The sequence below is a fragment of the Aspergillus affinis genome, assembly GCF_023601865.1.
Source record: "Aspergillus affinis strain CMG 70 chromosome Unknown NODE_10_length_487445_cov_86_957759, whole genome shotgun sequence".
Classification (NCBI taxonomy): domain Eukaryota; kingdom Fungi; phylum Ascomycota; class Eurotiomycetes; order Eurotiales; family Aspergillaceae; genus Aspergillus; species Aspergillus affinis.
This window is the reverse complement of record NW_026515791.1, coordinates 416,680-435,013: the sequence shown is the minus strand read 5'-3', so window position 1 is coordinate 435,013 and position 18,334 is coordinate 416,680. Positions and strand designations below refer to the sequence as shown.

Here is an 18,334-nt window from a genome sequence, read left to right as displayed (position 1 = left end):
CCTATTATCCCTCATCATAAATGTGATGTGTTTCCCTTCCCCTCGTCAATCTTCACTTTCAGTCGGAGGATTGGATGTGGGTGTTTAGGCCCACTTTTGGCCCGGTCCATCACATCCATACCCGCAAACGTCCCTGCTGCCCGCCTTGATTGGTTGCGGCCAGCCTGTTGGAACCTTTGAACGGGCCCAACTTTGGCCCCGATGTCCCGAATGCAGTGGCTCTGAGTCTGGTCCCTGGCTCGTGGGGGACCTCAATTTCGATCTAGGGATGATGCACCAGCCGACCGTCCCGCTCGGGCGTTGTCTCGGCCTCTCGGCTATGGTCGATCTAGCTCCCGTCGACATGGGAGGACGCTGGATTCAAAAAGAAAAGAGGTACCGTGGTGGCTTTATCATTGCGCTGTAAACTTCCCATAACAAACCACAACATGAGAAAGACTAAAAGGGTATTGAAGTGCCGTAGAACCAATACAGAATGGATATCATATGTACCAAGCCAGAACTGCTACTGTAAACCCATGTGCTGCTGCTGCTCAGGATGACCAAAGAAAACCGACACAATAAAGACGCAAAAAGAGAAGAAGCTAAACTATGTAGCAGTGATCATGGTCCATGTCGAGGCATCGCAATTTACTTCCTCAAAGCTGTGCAGTGTGCTGAAGCCCATACCTGCCAGGCAATCAAAATTGCCGTCTCCGTCAACCTGCACCATAGTGATTAATGAAAAGGCTTGACCACAAAGGGGGTGGGGGGAGGGAGAGATAGACTGGTGCCCATTACTCACACAATCCATTATAACAGCTTCGGCTCCTTGCTTGCGGATCTGTTTGATCCCCAACAAGACGAGGCCCTGCATGACTGTAGCATATTCCCCAACCGACGGCGAAATCACCGGCGAGGAAATACCGCCAGCTGAGCCAGGGGTAGATTTGAGAGCCGGCATATGCTCCGCCAAAGTCGCTCGTTCGTTATAAATGACAACGCTGCCCAAAATCACTCCATCCTGAGGCCTTGTAGCTCTGATGATCCCCGAATTGGGTGCGCCTCCAAGCGCCAATTTATAGATATCTACCACGCCCTGTCTAGAATTCGTCTTGATATGGTCGAGAATCAGATCTGCAGAATCCCATCCGTAAACGAGATCGAAGGCCACGTCTGCGTTGTGCAGGCCTTGGACCAGCCCCTCCGGAGGGATCCAAGCGGACAGATTGCGCAGGAACACGCTGCAAACGGGTCGCGAAAGGGAAGTGTTCCAGCCCAGGTTCGCGAACCATTGCCGTAGCCTCTTGCGCTCGACCTGGTTGGCGGATGGAATGCCAAGATAGATCCCGGGAAGGCGAGAACCAAGCTGGAATCTCCGTACTCCCTTTCGCTGAAGGAGGGTCCGGATAGCTCGGTTGTGGAGGGAATTGCCGATGGAAAGTTTTCGTCTTGTCGGGTCAACAATTAGCGACCCTATCACGCCAGTGCCCGTGGACCTAAAAAAGTATGTTGAGCAAAATCCATAGAGGGCTCGCGTGCTGCTGTTGCGTACAACGAAGTGCCCCTCGTCAATGTCCTCTGTTCGCAGAAGGAAACTGCTGGATGTCACACCCAATAGCTCCGAGCGCTGCCCATGAGTACAGTCCTCTCTGACCGCATCTAATAGAGAATCCAAAGCGTGGGAGTCTCGTTCCTCGTTCCAATTTTCTACGAGCCAGTGCTGGCGCGCTTGATGCAGCTTCTGACTCCGATTGATTGATCCCGGCAGGGAGCCCATTGGGGCCAACTCCCCATAAAGCACCTTGACAAGCGCCTCCAGCGCCGTCTCGGTGAAGTCGTATGTGCATAAATAAGTTCCAATGGAAGGATCCGTCGCGAAGTCATAAGGGGAGCTGGCTGCAACGACCACCATGGGCTTCTCGCAAGCCTCCCCAGCTGGCGTAAACTGGGACCGGCAGATCATGGCCACGTGCTTGGTGAACCCGTGTTGGTAGAGATTCCTATTAGCATCCGCGGTGACAACAATCACTGCACCGGCGCGATCTATTAAGCTCTCGTGGATAGGGCGCACACCGTTGGCTGTATAGGAGGTGTGTAATACCCGACCACTTCTTTGCCGGGAAAGAGACCTCCCCAGTTCTTTGAAAACACTTTCGCCGCTGAGAACAGAAGCTGTTCGATCCCCCGCTACCGTGTCGAGAGGCAAATCAAGGTGCTCGAGGACTGATCGGGACACCGCAGAGGCGGGTAATGGCTTCACTAAGGGAGTCAATAGCAATAGTTCCTCGCTTGGCTCGAGGATGCTGGACAGGGGGAGCAAATTCTGCTTGTCGCGAACCACCGAGATCGAGCTGTTGTAGGCTTTCTTGGACAGACTGGTATGCGACGGCTGCATCTGCGTGAGGGACGGGAGACCCGGAGGGTTGAGGGCCTGCTCCCAGGAGGTGCATTTTGACTTCAGGTTTAGCACCCTGCGCAACGACTGTTCGATGCGCTGACGACCAATAATACCGTTTTCCACACCAAGTTTCAGGCCGTTAATGGCCTCCTGCTGCACCGGGAAAGACCGGCATAGAAGAACAATGTCGCAGCCCGCATTTTTGGCCATTACAGTCCCCCCGCCTACACCAATGTTATGGGTAAGGGCCTCCATTTCCAGGCATTCCGAGACGACTACACCGTTAAACTTCAGGTCTTTCCGGAGCAGATCATCAACCACCTGCTCACTCAAACAAGCGTGCATCACGTTCACCCCGGCGGATGACATAGACACGCCCCCGACCATCATCGAATCTATGCCATGAACGATGGCATTCCGGAACGGAACCAGTGCAGTCAAGCTGAGCTGTTCCAGCGATTCGGTAATGATAGGCACGTCGGTCTGCGAACCAAGGAACTCTAGATTACCGTATGACGGAAAATGCTTCCCACAAGTCACCAAACCAGCCTCCTTGAAGCCTTTCATGAACTCCACGCCGTATTGCGACACCTCTTGAGGATCATCGCCCGAGGTACGAACGCCCAGAGGCTGACTTCGCACGTTGGTCAAGACGTCGAGAACGGGGCCTAGGATCCAATTCACACCGACAGCCTTGAGTTCCTGGGCAGTAGCCACGGCTACATCATGGGCCAAGGTCTTCGAACCCGTCGCAGCAATGCCCATGGCACTTGGGAATTGTCGGATGTAGATTTCATCGTACAGGCTATTCACACCCCCATTTTCTTGGTCCAAGGCAATAAGCAACGGCACAGGATGACCAGCATCTCGGGCGATCGTTTGCAGCTCGAGAACTAACTGCGTGGCCTCTTCTGCAGCTGTATCTGGGTTAGTACGCAAGATATGAATGGCGGACATGGCTTGTAGGTCCTAAGCCAGACCTCACGTGGCAATACTCGGAGTAAAGGGTTAGAAGGGAATACGAATACATTTTAAATTCTTGGCTGTTAGCAGAACAGAGCCCAGATGATAATTCTCAATAAGGGAGCGAATTTGAGGACTGACGGAAGTACCGTCAAAGCCCATCATGAACAGTTGCCCCATCTGCCTGTCGAGCAAACACAACGCTCAAGCGGTTAGCGCGTACAATCATCGTATCAAAGGATAGCTAAGTGCAGAGAGGACCGGAAGTGGGAACGCCGCAAGAGGAATGTGCATGTTGAGAAAGAATGCCACCGCCGACGATGACGAAGCTTACAGGAACACGGGGAGAGGGAAAGGGCCATGCCAAGACAAAGGTCCTACCTGTCTAGATCCTCCCAGCCAGGGGGCAGCATGTCCTCTTTCGGGGCCATGAGGGCCCTAGGGTGAGGGGAGCCTCAGCAAATTCCAGCAAGACGGCCAAGGGAGAAGTATGGCCCACACAGATGTGGTGGTCGGGTTGAGTCAAAGCCTCAAAAGGAACGTGTTGGTGGGGGGAGGATGGGGGAGGATGGGGGAAAGGATTGAACGAGAAACAAAGCCGCAAACGATGTCGGAGCTGACAGGTGCCAGAAACGGATAGATCGTAGCGGTTGATACAAACTACCTCCAGGCGAGCTAGGAAACGACCAACTGCCAGGCAGGGATCAGCATTCTACCGTCAGCTCTGAGTCGCCAGGTCGGATTTTTAGTTAGTTCCAGTGCCGAAGTACGGAGTAAGTCAGGGTGAGACTGTGAGTGCTGACCAGCTGCTGCTTACCCGCAGACGAATCGGTCGGAACAGCAGGTGGTCACTGCGCAACATGATAACTACCTGTACGTCGATCTTGGGAAAATTCAAAATTGCCCACGACCCATATGCTCCGGTACCACCCGATGGATAGCGACATGGAATATCGACAGCGTATGTAGAGGGAGAAGAAGGGAGAAGAGACGAAAAATTTAAAAAATAAAAATCCAGAGAGAGATCCAATCTAGTCCCAAATTCCCAAAGAAGGAACACAGCAAGTTCTCACCTTCCTCGCGACCCAGTAATCACGTGAGATAACCCGAGGGCGTCTCCGTATGGTCATCGCGGTACAGGACGGCGGTATCTTACGGTACGACGGGAGGCGATACCATACGAGATACGCCAGGACGGGCATCCCGGCGGGGGCAACGTGACCGGCAGGGTTGCACTGAGTTTTCCCCGGGTTCCCGACTCCACCGAATGCAACGAAGACCCATACCGCATTGGGCATAGCGGCAGTACCTTATCTCGCTGGCTGGGACAGGCTTGCCCATGCCACCTCCTTCTGCAACATCACCTTCTCATTCTTGATGATGAAATGCCACCGTCGACATTGACAATGCCATAATGCAAGTTGCGCTTGCGTCATCCGTCGCCACTCCCACCCCTCCATCCAGCTTCGGCACAATGGAGATGCACCTGCATGTCAGTGAATCCCGAACTTAGTGCCTTACTCCGTAGCAGTACCTAAGTAAGTTGCAGCTTGACGTAGCGGGTAGGCTGTATCATGCTGTCACCCTCCGCAGCAATATCCGGAATCCACTGGCCGGCAGGGTCGATTGCAACGGGAGACCCGTGGATGGGGAGCAGGTGTGTCATCTCTTTCCTCTTTCCTCTTTACCTTCTCTCTTTTCTTCTCTCCTCCTGCTTTCTTTCCTCACCTCTTTCTCTTCGCGCTCTCTTACTCTTCATCAACCTCAAATCAATAGTTCATCCCACAAGCCCTTTGTTCGTCCATCTACACCTCGCCGGCCCACCCTTCACTCATACCATCTATCCTCCTCCCTATTGTCTATCTTGACGACTGAAAGATATCTTGGATCTATCCACCGTGAAGACGGTCTAACTCATCCATTCCTTCCCATCGCTGCCTCAGCCCTTGGGCTCTTCTTCGTTTGTCGCCCCACATTATCTGTGACGTAACTTGGTCGACATCTCACCATGTAAGACTCACCTCTTCTCCTTGCCAGCTTGTGGGGATTCCTTGCGAGCTTTGGGCTAACACGCCTTTTAGGAGAGTTATCATCCGAGAGAATGCCCCGGAGGCTTCGGAGTATATCGCTGATTATATCATCAGTAAGTCCTGTCTCTCACTCCTTCTATATCCAGTTTGCATCAAAAGGGCTCCGTTTCTAATGCGACCACTAGGTCGAATCAAATCCTTCAAGCCAACGGAAAGCCAACCTTTTGTTCTTGGCCTCCCAACCGGCAGCAGTCCCGAAATCATCTACAAGACCCTAGTCCGTCGTCATAGAGCGGGCGACATCTCTTTCAAGCATGTCGTAACCTTCAATATGGTATTCCTCCCCTTTCTCCCGCTACTGCACCGTTGAATTCTGGACGGGATGCTGACCAAGACAGGACGAATATGTCGGATTGCCCCGTGATCATCCCGAATCGTACCACAGCTTTATGTATAAGCATTTTTTCTCGCACGTTGATATTCCGCCGCAAAACATCAACATCCTTGATGGGAACGCCCCAGAACTTGCCGCAGAATGTGCCTCTTTTGAGGCGCGAATCGCACGTTATGGTGGCATTGAACTCTTCCTGGGTGGCGTCGGACCCGACGGCCATATTGCGTTTAACGAACCGGGATCCTCATTGAGCAGTCGCACTCGTGTGAAAACCCTCGCATATGACACCATCTTAGCCAACTCTCGATTCTTTGGCAATGACATCGATAAGGTCCCCCGGATGGCATTGACGGTGGGAATTCAGACTATCATGGAAGCGAGAGAGGTCGTGATTGTCGCAACTGGGGCACACAAAGCGTTGGCAGTGGAAAAGGGTCTTGAAGGTGGCGTAAACCACATGTGGACGTTATCTGCCCTACAGCTACACCAACACCCACTGGTCGTATGTGATCGCGATGCAACGCTGGAACTCAAAGTCAAGACTGTACGGTACTTCGAGTCCATCGAGAACTCTGGGACGGACGCACGGACTCAGGGTCCTCCTCTGGTCTATCGTCCGAGAACTTACGTGCCCGCTCCTATCGGGGTGATCAAGTCCCACCAGCAGCCTACCCCATTGTCCACACCAACCAAGGTGCCCAAGGATCTGAGGATTAACACAGAGCTCAGTCAGACGATTGAGGATGATGAGCTTACGCCGGATAGCATGTCCTCTCGAATGGTCGATTCTGCCATCAGTGGGTTGGATTCGACGTTGAAAGATGAACTCATGTTTGATCGGATGGGCACTAGAGTTGTGTCATAAAAGGGTTCATCCGAGAACTGAGCGCTCGTCACAATTGAAATTGTTCCTGATACCAAGTACTTAAGAAAGCCTCACCAGGGGTATTCTGCAGATCGGGGGATTCTGGCATTTAAGTCCCAGCATATCTAGCAAGAAAACACATCTTCTGTTCTTTCTTTGGTTTGATTCGTTTTCTTGCTGTTTCTAGCTTGTTGTTTGTCTTCAGACTTCTTTCGTGTCTTGTTTTGTTATTCTTTTTGTGGCTGTGCCGCTTATTTTCTACGCACATCAAGGAGTTTTATTTTCTTTCCTTGCTTTTATTATTGTGATGACCTCGTGCAATTTGCTTTCTGCTTTGTCTCAATGTTCATAGAATCTTGATCTTTTAGTGTTGTTGCCTAGATTAAAACCAGTTGGCTTTGCTAAATGAATATCAAATAAACAAGGAGTCTCTTCTCATACGCTTTTGGGATTTCTTTATCTTGTAACATTATGACATACATGAATGGTCTGGGTGAGGAGCCGTCACAATGGTGTTTGAGAACAATCAAGTACTCTCTGAATGAGCGTTGTGTACCCACTGATGTCGGTAAAAGATGGAAGTATATATAATGGCCCGCCCTGGCTTGGTAGTTTCACCTCAGACATCTCAAACACCTATATATGGCATTCAAGGCGACACAAACTGAAAAAATCGCTGCGGCGTGTTTCTCAATGAGTTCTATCCTACGCCCTGATAGTTGGGGTCTTGCAGTCTCGAACATACCATGTAGTTGTTGCGGGGAGAATAAAGAGAGGAAAACAAGAAAAGTATGTGTTTGTATATATACAGAGGTTGGATTTGAATTTCTTTTCCACCAACTACTGACTAATGTTGCGTATTAGACTGGGGCAATCCTCGTCCAGTATAACGCTTATAGTTTGGCAAACACCGTGGCAACCTCGCCGCTCATCTCAACGAGAGTGCTCTTGTTCTTCACCCACGCCTCAATACCCTTGCGACCATTCTCGACGCCAACGCCGCTGTTCTTCCAGCCGCCGACGGCCATCTCAGCCGGGCTTTCGCCCCAGGTGTTCACCCAGGTGATGCCTGCCTGGAGTTGGTCAATGATACGATGAGCGGTATTAAGGTCCTTAGTGAATACACCAGCCGCTAGGCCGAGCTCAGTGGCATTGGCCCGCTTGACCGCTTCCTCGACGGTTTCGTAGTACAGGATGGACATCACCGGACCGAATATCTCCTCCTTTACAATCTTCATGTCATCTCTGCAGTCGGTGAAGATCGTGGGCCGAACCCAGAACCCAGCCTCCAGCTCCTTGGGCACTTGGGGCTTGCCGAGTCCGCCGTACAGAAGGGTGGCCTTGTCAGTTTCGATGCCGTGACGAATGTAGGAGACAACCTTCTCAAGATGGGCAGCGGAGCTCAGAGGACCAAAGTTCGTGGCCTCGTCAAAGAGAGGGCCGGCGCGGATGTACCGCATCTTCTCCAGAAGCAGCTTCTCGAATTCGGATTTCATGGCCGCCGGCACGAAGACACGGGTCCCATTCGTACAAACCTGACCCGTGCTGTAGAAGTTGGCCATCATAGCCCCATCGACGGCCTTTTCCACCTCGGCATCCGGGCAGACGATCAGCGGACTCTTGCCGCCTAGCTCCATGGTCACGTATTTCATGTTGCCTGAGGCCGAGCCAGCAACCTTCATGCCCGTCGACACCTGGCCAGTGAAGGAGACCTTGGCAATGGTCGGGTGGGTTGTCAAGTAGGCGCCAACGTCGCCGGCACCGTAGACAACATTGAAGACGCCGGCGGGAAGTCCAGCTTCCCGGTAGATCTCGGCGAGGGTCTGCGCATGCAGGGGGGTGAATTCACTAGGCTTGTACACCATGGTGTTACCCGCAGCCAGGCACGGTGCCGATTTCCATAGCGCACTAGTTTCCTCTTTGTTAGCACACCAGAATTCGACTCGTCAACCTACAGCAAGGGAAAAACATACATTTGAATGGGGTAGTTCCAGGCGCCGATGCCGGCACAGACACCCAACGGAGCCTTTTTGGTGTACACCCAAGCGTCGTCTCTCAACTGCGTGGTTTCCCCGTTCAAACCGCCGCCGCCCACTAGGTTCGCATAGTATTCCAACACGTCGGCACCCGTAACGACGTCGACCGTGCTCGTCTCGGTATAGGCCTTCCCGGAATCCAAGGTTTCCACGCGGGCGATTTCGTCGTTACGCTCGCGCAACAGGGCGGCGGCCTTTTGGAGGATGCGCGTGCGCGCGATGGGGGGAGTCTGAGACCAGGAAGGGAAAGCGCGGTCCGCGGCGGCAATGGCAGCATCTACATCGGCGTGCGAGGCGACATGAATTTCGGCTAGCGGAGTGGCATTGGAGGGATTAACGGTGTGGAAAGTCTTGCCGGAGGAGGCCGACTGGACCTGACCGTCGTAATAGAGCTGGCGCGGGGTAACGGACATGATATGATGAAAGAAGAAAGTGGAAGGAGGAAGGAGGAGAGGAGTTCGAAGGCGGATCCAAGAAAAGCGGGATCTAAGATGTGTTTAGAGAAGAAAGGTGATGGTCACGGTATTCAGTAGATTATGTCGACCCGATGGAGGGAGGGAGGAAGATGAGGAAACGCAGGTGGCGGGGACAAGAGAGAAAGAGAGAGTGAGAGAGAGAGTGAGTGAGGCCGTGCCTCGGAAGAAAAAAAAAAAAAAAAAAAAAAAAAAAACGGCGCGGAAACAAGAAACAAGAAACAAGATCCTCAGGCTTCTCTCCCTCACCGCCATCCCATTTGGAGAATCTTTCCATCCTCCGCCGATCTCCTACTACAAGTCTGTCAAGTCTTCACAATAGAATAGCCTACAATCTACCTCTTCTTCTTGCCTCGGGGACGATGATGGACGATAATGCTGACCTGATTGATTCTCAATCCCCTCCAATCAGCCTGTCTGCTCATCCGCTTACCCAGTCAGGTATACAAATCCTCAAACTCCCGTCGACTCAAAGAAGGTCAAAGACTCCCTCCGCGGTGTATCTCCGTTTAACCAGTGCTTTAGTGGGATCGTGGCGCCGGTTAGCGCCTGGGTGTGACGTCGTCTTTCTACCTTTCGAATGAGACACGCGAGGTTGATGAGAACCAGCCATCTGTTGGGCCCAGAATCCGCGAGTCCTGGGTAAACCGGGAGCTCTATCCACTCTTCACCGTAAACCTGACAGCCCAGTGAGCCCCGGAGCAGAGATCCCAAGGTCTTGAAAAGAAAGACAAATAGAGAAGACCGTATCAGACCATAACTCCGTACGGAGTATGTCCATAGTCCACATGGAACTCATGCAGGATTATCTATTATCTAATACGCCGACTTAGTTCCACTAGATGGAGAATGTTTCCATGTCTCGACCAGTCAGAGAGCGTACTTTTTTGGTGCCTTTTCTCGAGGTGGGGAACCCTGGGAGCACGGCAGAAAAAAAAAAGTAGAAGAAAAAGAGATGGAGATGTTGTGTTGAGGAACAACCGTGGACGAGGGAAAAAAAAAAAAAAGGGCTGATGGTTGGCCGAACGGCCGAACCGGCAAAGGTATCACCGCAACTTTTTTTCCCTGTCGGCAGACTTTTTGGCTCGATTTAAAGAGGCCTTTTATTTTCCCCTTCCTTTTCTTTTTCCTCGACTTTCCTTTCCACCCCCACCCTTTGTCCTCTCTCCCTCCTTTTATTTCTACATTTCCCGCCCTTCTCCATTCTCCCTTCATTCCGACCTCAAACTTTTTGTCATCATGATCACCACGAACGAGTTCCCCGCCAGCGACTTGAACAGCTATGACTATGTCATCGTGGGAGGTGGCACGGCGGGTTGTGTTATCGCCAGTCGATTGGCCGAGTACCTGCCTAACAAGCGCATCTTGGTCATTGAAGGTGGCCCCAGTGATTTCAACGACGATCGTGTCCTCAACCTGAGAGAATGGTTGAACTTGTTGGGAGGCGAGTTGGACTACGATTATCCTACCACCGAACAGCCTAATGGTACGTTGCACCGCATACCCTCCATGCTTCTCCGGTCCCACAAGTGATCCGGGTGTCATGCTTTGCCCGGATGATCGGAATCGCAGGACAAATCCCTTTCTTCCTCTTCATCTCTCTGTGTTTCTCACGTTTCTTGTGTTACAGGTAACAGCCATATCCGCCACTCTCGTGCCAAGGTGCTGGGTGGTTGCTCTAGCCACAACACCCTCATCTCCTTCCGTCCTTTCGAGTATGACTGCAAGAGATGGGAACAGCAAGGCTGCAAGGGCTGGTCTTTCGGAACTTTCACTCGCGTGCTTGACAACCTGCGCAACACCGTCCAGCCTGTCCACGAGCGTCACCGCAACCAGCTGTGCAAGGACTGGATCGAGTCTTGCTCGACTGCCATGAAGATTCCCATCATCCCCGATTTCAACCGGGAGATCCGTCTCAATGGCGAGTTGACCGAGGGTGTCGGATTCTTCAACGTCTCCTACAATCCCGACGATGGCCGTCGCAGCAGCGCCAGTGTCGCGTACATTCACCCTATCCTGCGTGGAGAAGAGAAACGCCCCAACCTGACCATCCTTACCAACGCTTGGGTGTCTCGCGTGAACGTTCAGGACGACACCGTCACCGGAGTTGACGTGACTCTGCAGTCCGGAGCCAAGCACACCTTGCGCCCCAAGAAGGAAACGATTCTGTGCGCCGGTGCCGTCGACACCCCCCGACTGATGCTGCTGTCCGGATTGGGTCCCCAGGAGCAACTCCGCTCGCTGGGTATTCCCGTCGTTAAGGACATTCCCGGTGTCGGCGAGAACCTTCTCGACCACCCTGAAAGTATCATTCTTTGGGAGCTCAACCAGCCCGTTCCTCCCAACCAGACGACCATGGACTCGGACGCCGGCATCTTCTTGCGCCGAGAGCTTCCCAATGCCGCTGGAACCGATGGTCGCGCCGCCGATGTCATGATGCACTGCTACCAGATCCCCTTCTGCCTCAACACGGAACGTCTCGGATATGACTCTCCCACCAATGCTTTCTGCATGACCCCCAACATCCCCCGCCCCCGCTCCCGTGGTCGCCTGTACTTGACCTCCGCCGATCCCCAGATCAAGCCCGCCTTGGACTTCCGTTACTTCACCGACCCTGAGGGCTACGATGCCGCCACCATTGTCGCTGGTTTCAAGGCTGCCCGTGAGATCGCTCAGAAGGCGCCCTTCAAGGACTGGATCAAGCGTGAAGTGGCTCCGGGCCCCAAGGTTCAAACCGACGAGGAGCTGTCTGAGTACGGTCGTCGGGTGGCCCACACCGTCTACCACCCCGCCGGTACCACCAAGATGGGTGATGTGACCAGCGACCCCTTGGCCGTGGTGAACTCCCAGCTCAAGGTCCGTGGCTTGAAGGGTGTCCGTGTCGCCGATGCCGGTGTCTTCCCCGAAATGCCCAGTATCAACCCCATGTTGACTGTCCTGGCCATTGGCGAGCGTGCTGCCGAGCTGATCGCCGAGGAGGCCGGCTGGAAGCGCGAGCAGCCCCGTCTGTAAATGCCTCTTTCACTTTGGATCGTTTACTTGATACCTTACTTTCTTGTCTTTCGAAGATCCCATTATGGATGGAATTTGAATACTCGACAAGAGTTGGGGCATGAGCGGCTTCAATCTGGAGCCCAGAAACCAAATTATATATTGAAAAAACAAGAGGGGGCGGAAATGTCGGCGTGTAACTTCATGCGCGCCTGCATGGCGTGTGCAACAATATCAGCCTTACGACCGTACATGATTCATGACACCAAATGAACAACCAACCCATGCGTTTGACAAAAGACAAAGAAAAAGAAGATATTCTCTCATGTACCCTTTTTTTCTCTGTGGCGGTTGTCTCTCTTTGGGTGGTTGTTAGTGATTGCTTGTTGCCCAGCGCATGGTTTTGTACAGTTTCCATACAATCACGAAAACGAGTTTGTTGGCTGTGCAGATGGCTTTGCTATTGTAAAACATTGACGTATACATATAGAACAGATAGACTTGAGCAAACGAAATGGCATGGAAGTAAGCAGTCGTCAATATGAGGTCTACAATAACAAAAAAAAAAAAAAAAAAAAAAAAAAAAAAAAAAACTCTTCAATGTCCATGAAATAGATCTGTCTAAAATCACAGGTATTTATCTCATTCAGTTGGATGGTTTTAAATCTAATGGTATAACGTCTGTCTATGCTGCAATAGGCTTCGAAACAAAAAAGACAAGACTAACTTCACGGAAGCCAGGAAAACAAATCAAAGAAAGAAAAGCCAGGTCCTGCCATTGAACGGGAAGGGAAATCACTTCGTTGCAGAGAAAACAAGAAAAAGCCAAAAAAAAAAAGGGCAGTAGAGCCAGTCGCCTGTGGCATGATGGGAGAGACACAGGGGCCTGCCTGACAGAAGCAAAGCCTATCTCACTGAGAGCTTCCCTTCTTGGCGAAAACGACACTCGTCTAAATCTACTTGCATTCTCACGCTCGGCCAACGGCTGCCCCTTTCTCGGTATCGAAGATCTTGACTCCACGCTTCCACACCTGATCAACCGTCAAAGTGGGTCCGGAGTAGGGATCTGTCTCGTCGCTGAGCACCACCAGATCCGCGTCAGCACCGCTATCCATAGAACCCTTGACGCCCTGTAGCCCCAAGAGGCGTGCCGGGGTGGCTGTCACGGAGTTGAGAGCCTCTGCGGTCGAGGCGCCTGACCATCGACGGAAATTGTTGACACACTCGATGAGGGTGGCGGAACTGCCGGCAATCTTGTCCGACCCTTCGAGAGTTAAACGGGCTCCGGTTTTAATGATGCGCTCGCCGTTGGTCCACTCGTAGATGCCGTCTGGGAGACCGCAGAGCTTCATGGCATCGGTAACGAGGATGAGCCCGTCTGGGTGGGCATTGTACGCGATGCGGACGGAGGTAGGGTGAAGGTGAATACCGTCGGCGATCACGCCGTAGCAAGGTCGACGGCGCTCGTTTTGGCCCAACAGACCAAAAATGCCGGGGTTTCGGTGATAGAAAGGCCGCATAGCATTGAATAAGTGGGTGATCATGGTGGCTCCTTGCTCAGTGGCCGACATCGCTTGTTCGTACGTAGCGTCAGAATGCCCTATGGAGTAGATGATACCGTTGGAGGTCAGGGACGAGATATTCGCGATCATGTTCCCGACCTCGGGGGCCGCGGTGATCATTTTCACCGTTTGCGTGTCCCCAATCAAGTTCTCCTTGCCGTAGCACTCGAATAGGTCTGGGAAGCCTTTGGCGGCCTGCAAGACTTCGGTTTTGTGGACGCCATTGCGACCCGGACTAATGAACGGGCCCTCTACATGTGCACCCAGCGATTCTGCCCCATCTTCCGCGCAATGTGTGTCTCCCGATGGCCCTAAGGAAGGAAGTACCTAGACCGTTCTGTTAGCCATCTTGAGGCGGGATAAGGGACTAATGGGGGAGGGGACTGCCTACCTTCCAGTATACTTCTGGGGTGGAGCTAACAACGGTTGGCAGATATGAAGTCACACCCGTGCGGGCAAGGCCCTTGTTGACCATACGTAAACCTTCATCGTATTCTTCTCTGGAGGCATGAGGGACGGAGAAATCGAAGCCTTGGGCGCCATTCAGCTGCACGTCGATGAGGCCGGGGGCCAAGATGCGTCCGCCCAAGTCGACGACCTCATCGGGAGAAAGATGCAAGCCGTAGAATGCCTCCTGAGCCCGAAGGATCTTTCCGGATAGGGAATCGATCCAGACGTCTTGCTCTATGAGATCATTGTCCTTGATGATGCGGCAGTTGGTAAATTTGGTGATGCGTGGAGGTGACGAGGTCTTGCCCGGCATGATGGTGTGGATTATCAAAGCGGTTAGAGATTAACGAGAAAACCAGACAAAAGAAGTAGAGAGGGTGGGGGTGGGCCTCATATGAGGAGAAAGGGGAGTATGAAAAGGGACGATGACGGACACCAGGAATGGGGAAGGTAAAGGAAAGGGCTGGAAAGGATGCCGGTAGCTACATGGTGACATTCGAAAGGGCAGAAAGAAGGAACGCAATGCCCAAAGCGGGCGAGGATGTGACGTCGACAGGTATGAGGCTGTTCGAGGTGACATAACCAGATCCGGGGTGGTGTCCATAACTCCATATACAGTCATAGGTATGATACGTATGGTATCATACCGTCGATGACCGTATCCCGGAGAGGTACGATATGTAATGGTAACATTACCTACCACACGGCCACGCAGTGTATATAAGTACCGTAGGTTGTAGTTATGTAAATTACTAGGTAATCCTGCCGAGGCACGCCACCCTGCAGGTCACGACATGGATTCCTTCCTTCAGGAGATGATCTTCATCTGACTACATACAACAATGGCTCTTTCGTGCTTCCAGTAACTACACGGCAGATGGTAGATGGTAGATGGTGGATAGTAAGTCCTTGGCAGGTCGGGCAAGAAGGTGCTCCTTTCCGATGGACGATGAATAATAAAAACCAGCCGAATCCCACCCCCGCATTCGGCATGGTTGCAAGCAGCCGATGTTACCGTCGCCTTCGGTCAGGCGACGAGGCCGGCCCGCGTTGCAATTCTGTCGGGTCACGAGGAGATAGCCGTCGCTTAGCCCGTCCCTCGTGGAGATAAGACTATCCCGAACGGGCAAGTGCGATGGATCACGACCAGCTCAACGAGTCGTCGTTCGCGCGCGGAAATCGACTTCCCTTTCCATTTTCTATCGCGCTTCTTGTCTTCTCTCTGGACAGTGGACCCACTTTCTTCGCCTCCCACTTTTTTCTTTCTTTCTTTTTTTTTGTGGTTGCGCTCCGCTGGATCGGCAAAGCCCTCGTTGCAGCCTCGCTGCCTCGCCAACTTTTTTTTTTTTTTTTTTTTTTTTCTTCTTCTCCGCATCATCTCCATGAGTGGAGCCCGTGAAATTTACGGAGTAATCTGAAATGCGAAAGAATCGTCGCGGGTGCCACGGGGGATTGAGAGGAGAGAGTGGATCTGGATCACGATGTTCCTCGAGGGGGATCGACCCAGCACATCGTGTCCCCGGTTGAGTCCCCTCGATTATCTCTCCAGTTTCTCTCGAGACTCCGTCATCACCCGGTTGACTGTTGCAGCGTGGTATTTAAATGTTAGCTGTCAACCGTTATCTCTCCCGCTGGTAGTAGTTTCTGGTACGAGTAAGACACTCGCCGTCCCTATCTTGGGTGGTCCCATCAGCTAACTCTCGAGCTAACTAAGTGCTACTAAAAAAAAACGAAACGAAAGAAAAAAAATTTCCTCTAACATGGGGTTTGTTGAGATAAAATAATCAGCCAATTTTCGCATGTTCGAGAAACTTATTTGTTTCTTCTCTCCCCCCATTGTTCACTGTTCCCCCGGAATCATCACAAACATTCCTGGCAGCTTGTTTGTTGTCGTCCATTCTTCCTCTCTTGCTCCAGTCCACTCCACTATTTGATTACTTTCTCTCGTTCCTCCTCCCTGACTTGCCTTACCTCCATCACACATTTCTCGTCCCTCGAGAAGTCCTAATCGCTCTGGGAGTTCTTCTTTTTGTGTGATCTGTATATATATACATATCTTCATACATACTTGTACGCATATCCATTGACCCCAATCGGTTCGTCCTGCATTGAAGCTTCCCAAATTGCGGGCTGTATACGAACTTGATCTCTGACTTTCTCTACAGCACTTTTACGAACTGTCGGCTGCAACTTAAGATCTGACGACTCATTTCCTTTCCTGAAGTTTGTCGCTTTCGTCTGCGTTTCGAGATAATGGCGTCTTCGACCTCCGGCGAAGAGCGCCAACCCGAGAAGGAGGTTCCTACGACCACAATGGATACCGAGTCTGGTGGCTCCTCCATCAAGGGGAAGTCGTGGATGTATAGGCCGCTCAGAATTGGGTCCCTGAAGATGCCCTGGTTCGCGTCCCCAGAGACCCAATTGGTCTTGGTCTCCTTTGTTTGCTTCCTCTGCCCGGGAATGTTCAATGCCGTCAGCGGTCTTGGTGGTGGTGGTCAAGTTGACCCGACCGATGTCAGCAATGCCAACACAGCCCTGTACAGCACGTTCGCCGTGGTTGGGTTCTTTGCGGGCTCCATCGCCAACCGCATTGGTCTCCGTCTGACCCTGTCCTTGGGCGGATTCGGTTATTTCCTCTATGTGGCCTCGCTCTTGTCATACAATCACAATGCGAATGCTGGCTTCCTGATCTTTGCCGGTGCTCTTCTCGGTGTATGTGGTGGCTTGCTGTGGTGCGCGCAGGGTGCAGTTATGATGAGCTATCCGAAGGAAGAAGAAAAGGGAAAATTCATCTCTATCTTTTGGGTCATCTTCAACCTGGGTGGTGTCATCGGCAGCTTGGTAAGTCCGGAAGGTCTCTTCTTATTGTCAAACATCCGGTAGCTCTAACGCTGGATGCACGCATAGATTCCCCTGGGACAAAACATGCACTCGGATGCAGGGCGGGTCAATGACGGTACTTATATCGCCTTCATGGTCCTCATGGCAATCGGTTTCGCTCTCGCATGGACACTCTGCGACTCCAAGTACGTCAAGCGCAATGATGGCTCGCATGTCATCGTGATGAAGAACCCTACGTGGAAGTCCGAGTTCCTCGGTCTTTACGAAACACTGCGTAGCGATTATTATATCGTCCTCTTTTTCCCCATGTTTCTGGCCAGCAATTGGTTCTACGGGTATCACTTCAACAGCGTGAATGGCGCCTATTTCAACGTTCGCACCCGTTCGCTGAACAGTCTTCTTTATTGGCTGATGCAAATGGTTGGCGCCTTTGTCTTCGGTTTCACCCTTGATCTGAAGTTCTTATCCCGTCCCATGCGCGCCAGACTCAATCTATTCATTCTCTTCGCCCTCACCATGGGTATCTGGGGTGGCGGTTATGCCTTCCAGAAGCACTACAATCGCGATTCCCTTACGGCAGCGGATCTGAAGGATTGGTCCAGCAGCGGGTACATCGGACCCATGTTCCTTTATATGTTCTACGGATTCTATGACGCCGCCTTTCAGACCTGCGCTTATTGGTCAGTCATTTCTTCCTCGCCTTTTTACTTTGAATCGCTCGACTGACTTGATGCACAGGTTCATGGGATCTCTCACCAACAACGGTCGCAAATTGGCCAATTTTGCGGGCTTCTACAAGGGAATTCAATCCGCAGGTGCGGCAGGCATGTGGCGGTAAGTCTCCTGATCTCTTGTCTTGAAGGCTACCTCGACTAACTTTCCTGTGTTTGATAGTCTGGACGCAATTGGAACGCCCTATATGACAGAATTCGCCTCGTGTTGGGGTTTGCTCGTCGGAAGTCTCCTGATCGCGTCCCCGGTTATTCTGTTCAAGATCAAGGAGAGCACAGACGTGGAAGAAGATCTAAAATTCTCCGACGAGACCGCTCAGGATGTAGTGGGCGTTCCTTTGGAGGATCAACAGTCAACCGAAAAGAAGGACGAGAAGCATGTCCCCGTCGCTTGATTCCTCTCTGGGCTATAGATACCTATCTATACCTCTCTTCCCCTTATATATACATGTATTTTCTTTTAATGCACTTCCGCCGCGGTGGGAGTCTTTTGCAACGACGGCATGACGAGATGGTCGTTTCTGTTGGCAGTTTACTTACTGTTTTCGGGTGTTGTATAATACTTTACTCGGAACATTTACGGTCGGACTTTTCTTTGGGATTTTTGAATAAGTTAGG

General features: G+C 51.9%; 6 protein-coding genes across 6 annotated transcripts; 3 read left to right on the top strand and 3 right to left on the bottom strand.

Annotated features, from left to right (window-relative positions):
• Positions 1 to 589: 589 nt before the first annotated feature.
• Positions 590 to 3,337, bottom strand: KD926_000538 (putative beta-N-acetylglucosaminidase; the record flags this gene model as incomplete). The annotated part of the gene is made up of 1 exon (XM_053096452.1): positions 590 to 3,337. The coding sequence occupies one exon, from the start codon at positions 3,335 to 3,337 to the stop codon at positions 590 to 592; it is 2,748 nt and encodes a 915-aa protein (XP_052959608.1).
• Positions 3,338 to 4,757: 1,420 nt separating this feature from the next.
• On the top strand, positions 4,758 to 6,632 carry KD926_000537 (putative glucosamine-6-phosphate deaminase; the record flags this gene model as incomplete). Its single annotated transcript, XM_053096450.1, has 5 exons — positions 4,758 to 4,835; positions 4,903 to 5,000; positions 5,425 to 5,486; positions 5,559 to 5,707; positions 5,772 to 6,632. 5 exons carry the CDS (start codon positions 4,758 to 4,760, stop codon positions 6,630 to 6,632), a joined length of 1,248 nt encoding a protein of 415 aa, XP_052959607.1.
• An 893-nt stretch (positions 6,633 to 7,525) lies between these two features.
• Positions 7,526 to 9,081, bottom strand: KD926_000536 (aldehyde dehydrogenase; the record flags this gene model as incomplete). Its single annotated transcript, XM_053096449.1, has 2 exons — positions 7,526 to 8,540; positions 8,606 to 9,081. The coding sequence occupies 2 exons, from the start codon at positions 9,079 to 9,081 to the stop codon at positions 7,526 to 7,528; spliced, it is 1,491 nt and encodes a 496-aa protein (XP_052959606.1).
• A 1,299-nt stretch (positions 9,082 to 10,380) lies between these two features.
• Positions 10,381 to 12,153, top strand: KD926_000535 (GMC family oxidoreductase; the record flags this gene model as incomplete). Its single annotated transcript, XM_053096448.1, has 2 exons — positions 10,381 to 10,627; positions 10,772 to 12,153. 2 exons carry the CDS (start codon positions 10,381 to 10,383, stop codon positions 12,151 to 12,153), a joined length of 1,629 nt encoding a protein of 542 aa, XP_052959605.1.
• Positions 12,154 to 13,100: 947 nt separating this feature from the next.
• KD926_000534 (N-acetylglucosamine-6-phosphate deacetylase) lies at positions 13,101 to 14,457 on the bottom strand (the record flags this gene model as incomplete). Its single annotated transcript, XM_053096447.1, has 2 exons — positions 13,101 to 14,021; positions 14,086 to 14,457. The coding sequence occupies 2 exons, from the start codon at positions 14,455 to 14,457 to the stop codon at positions 13,101 to 13,103; spliced, it is 1,293 nt and encodes a 430-aa protein (XP_052959604.1).
• A 1,940-nt stretch (positions 14,458 to 16,397) lies between these two features.
• On the top strand, positions 16,398 to 18,111 carry KD926_000533 (unc-93 family MFS transporter; the record flags this gene model as incomplete). The annotated part of the gene is made up of 4 exons (XM_053096446.1): positions 16,398 to 16,985; positions 17,052 to 17,665; positions 17,724 to 17,819; positions 17,880 to 18,111. The coding sequence occupies 4 exons, from the start codon at positions 16,398 to 16,400 to the stop codon at positions 18,109 to 18,111; spliced, it is 1,530 nt and encodes a 509-aa protein (XP_052959603.1).
• Between the last annotated feature and the right edge of the window lie 223 nt (positions 18,112 to 18,334).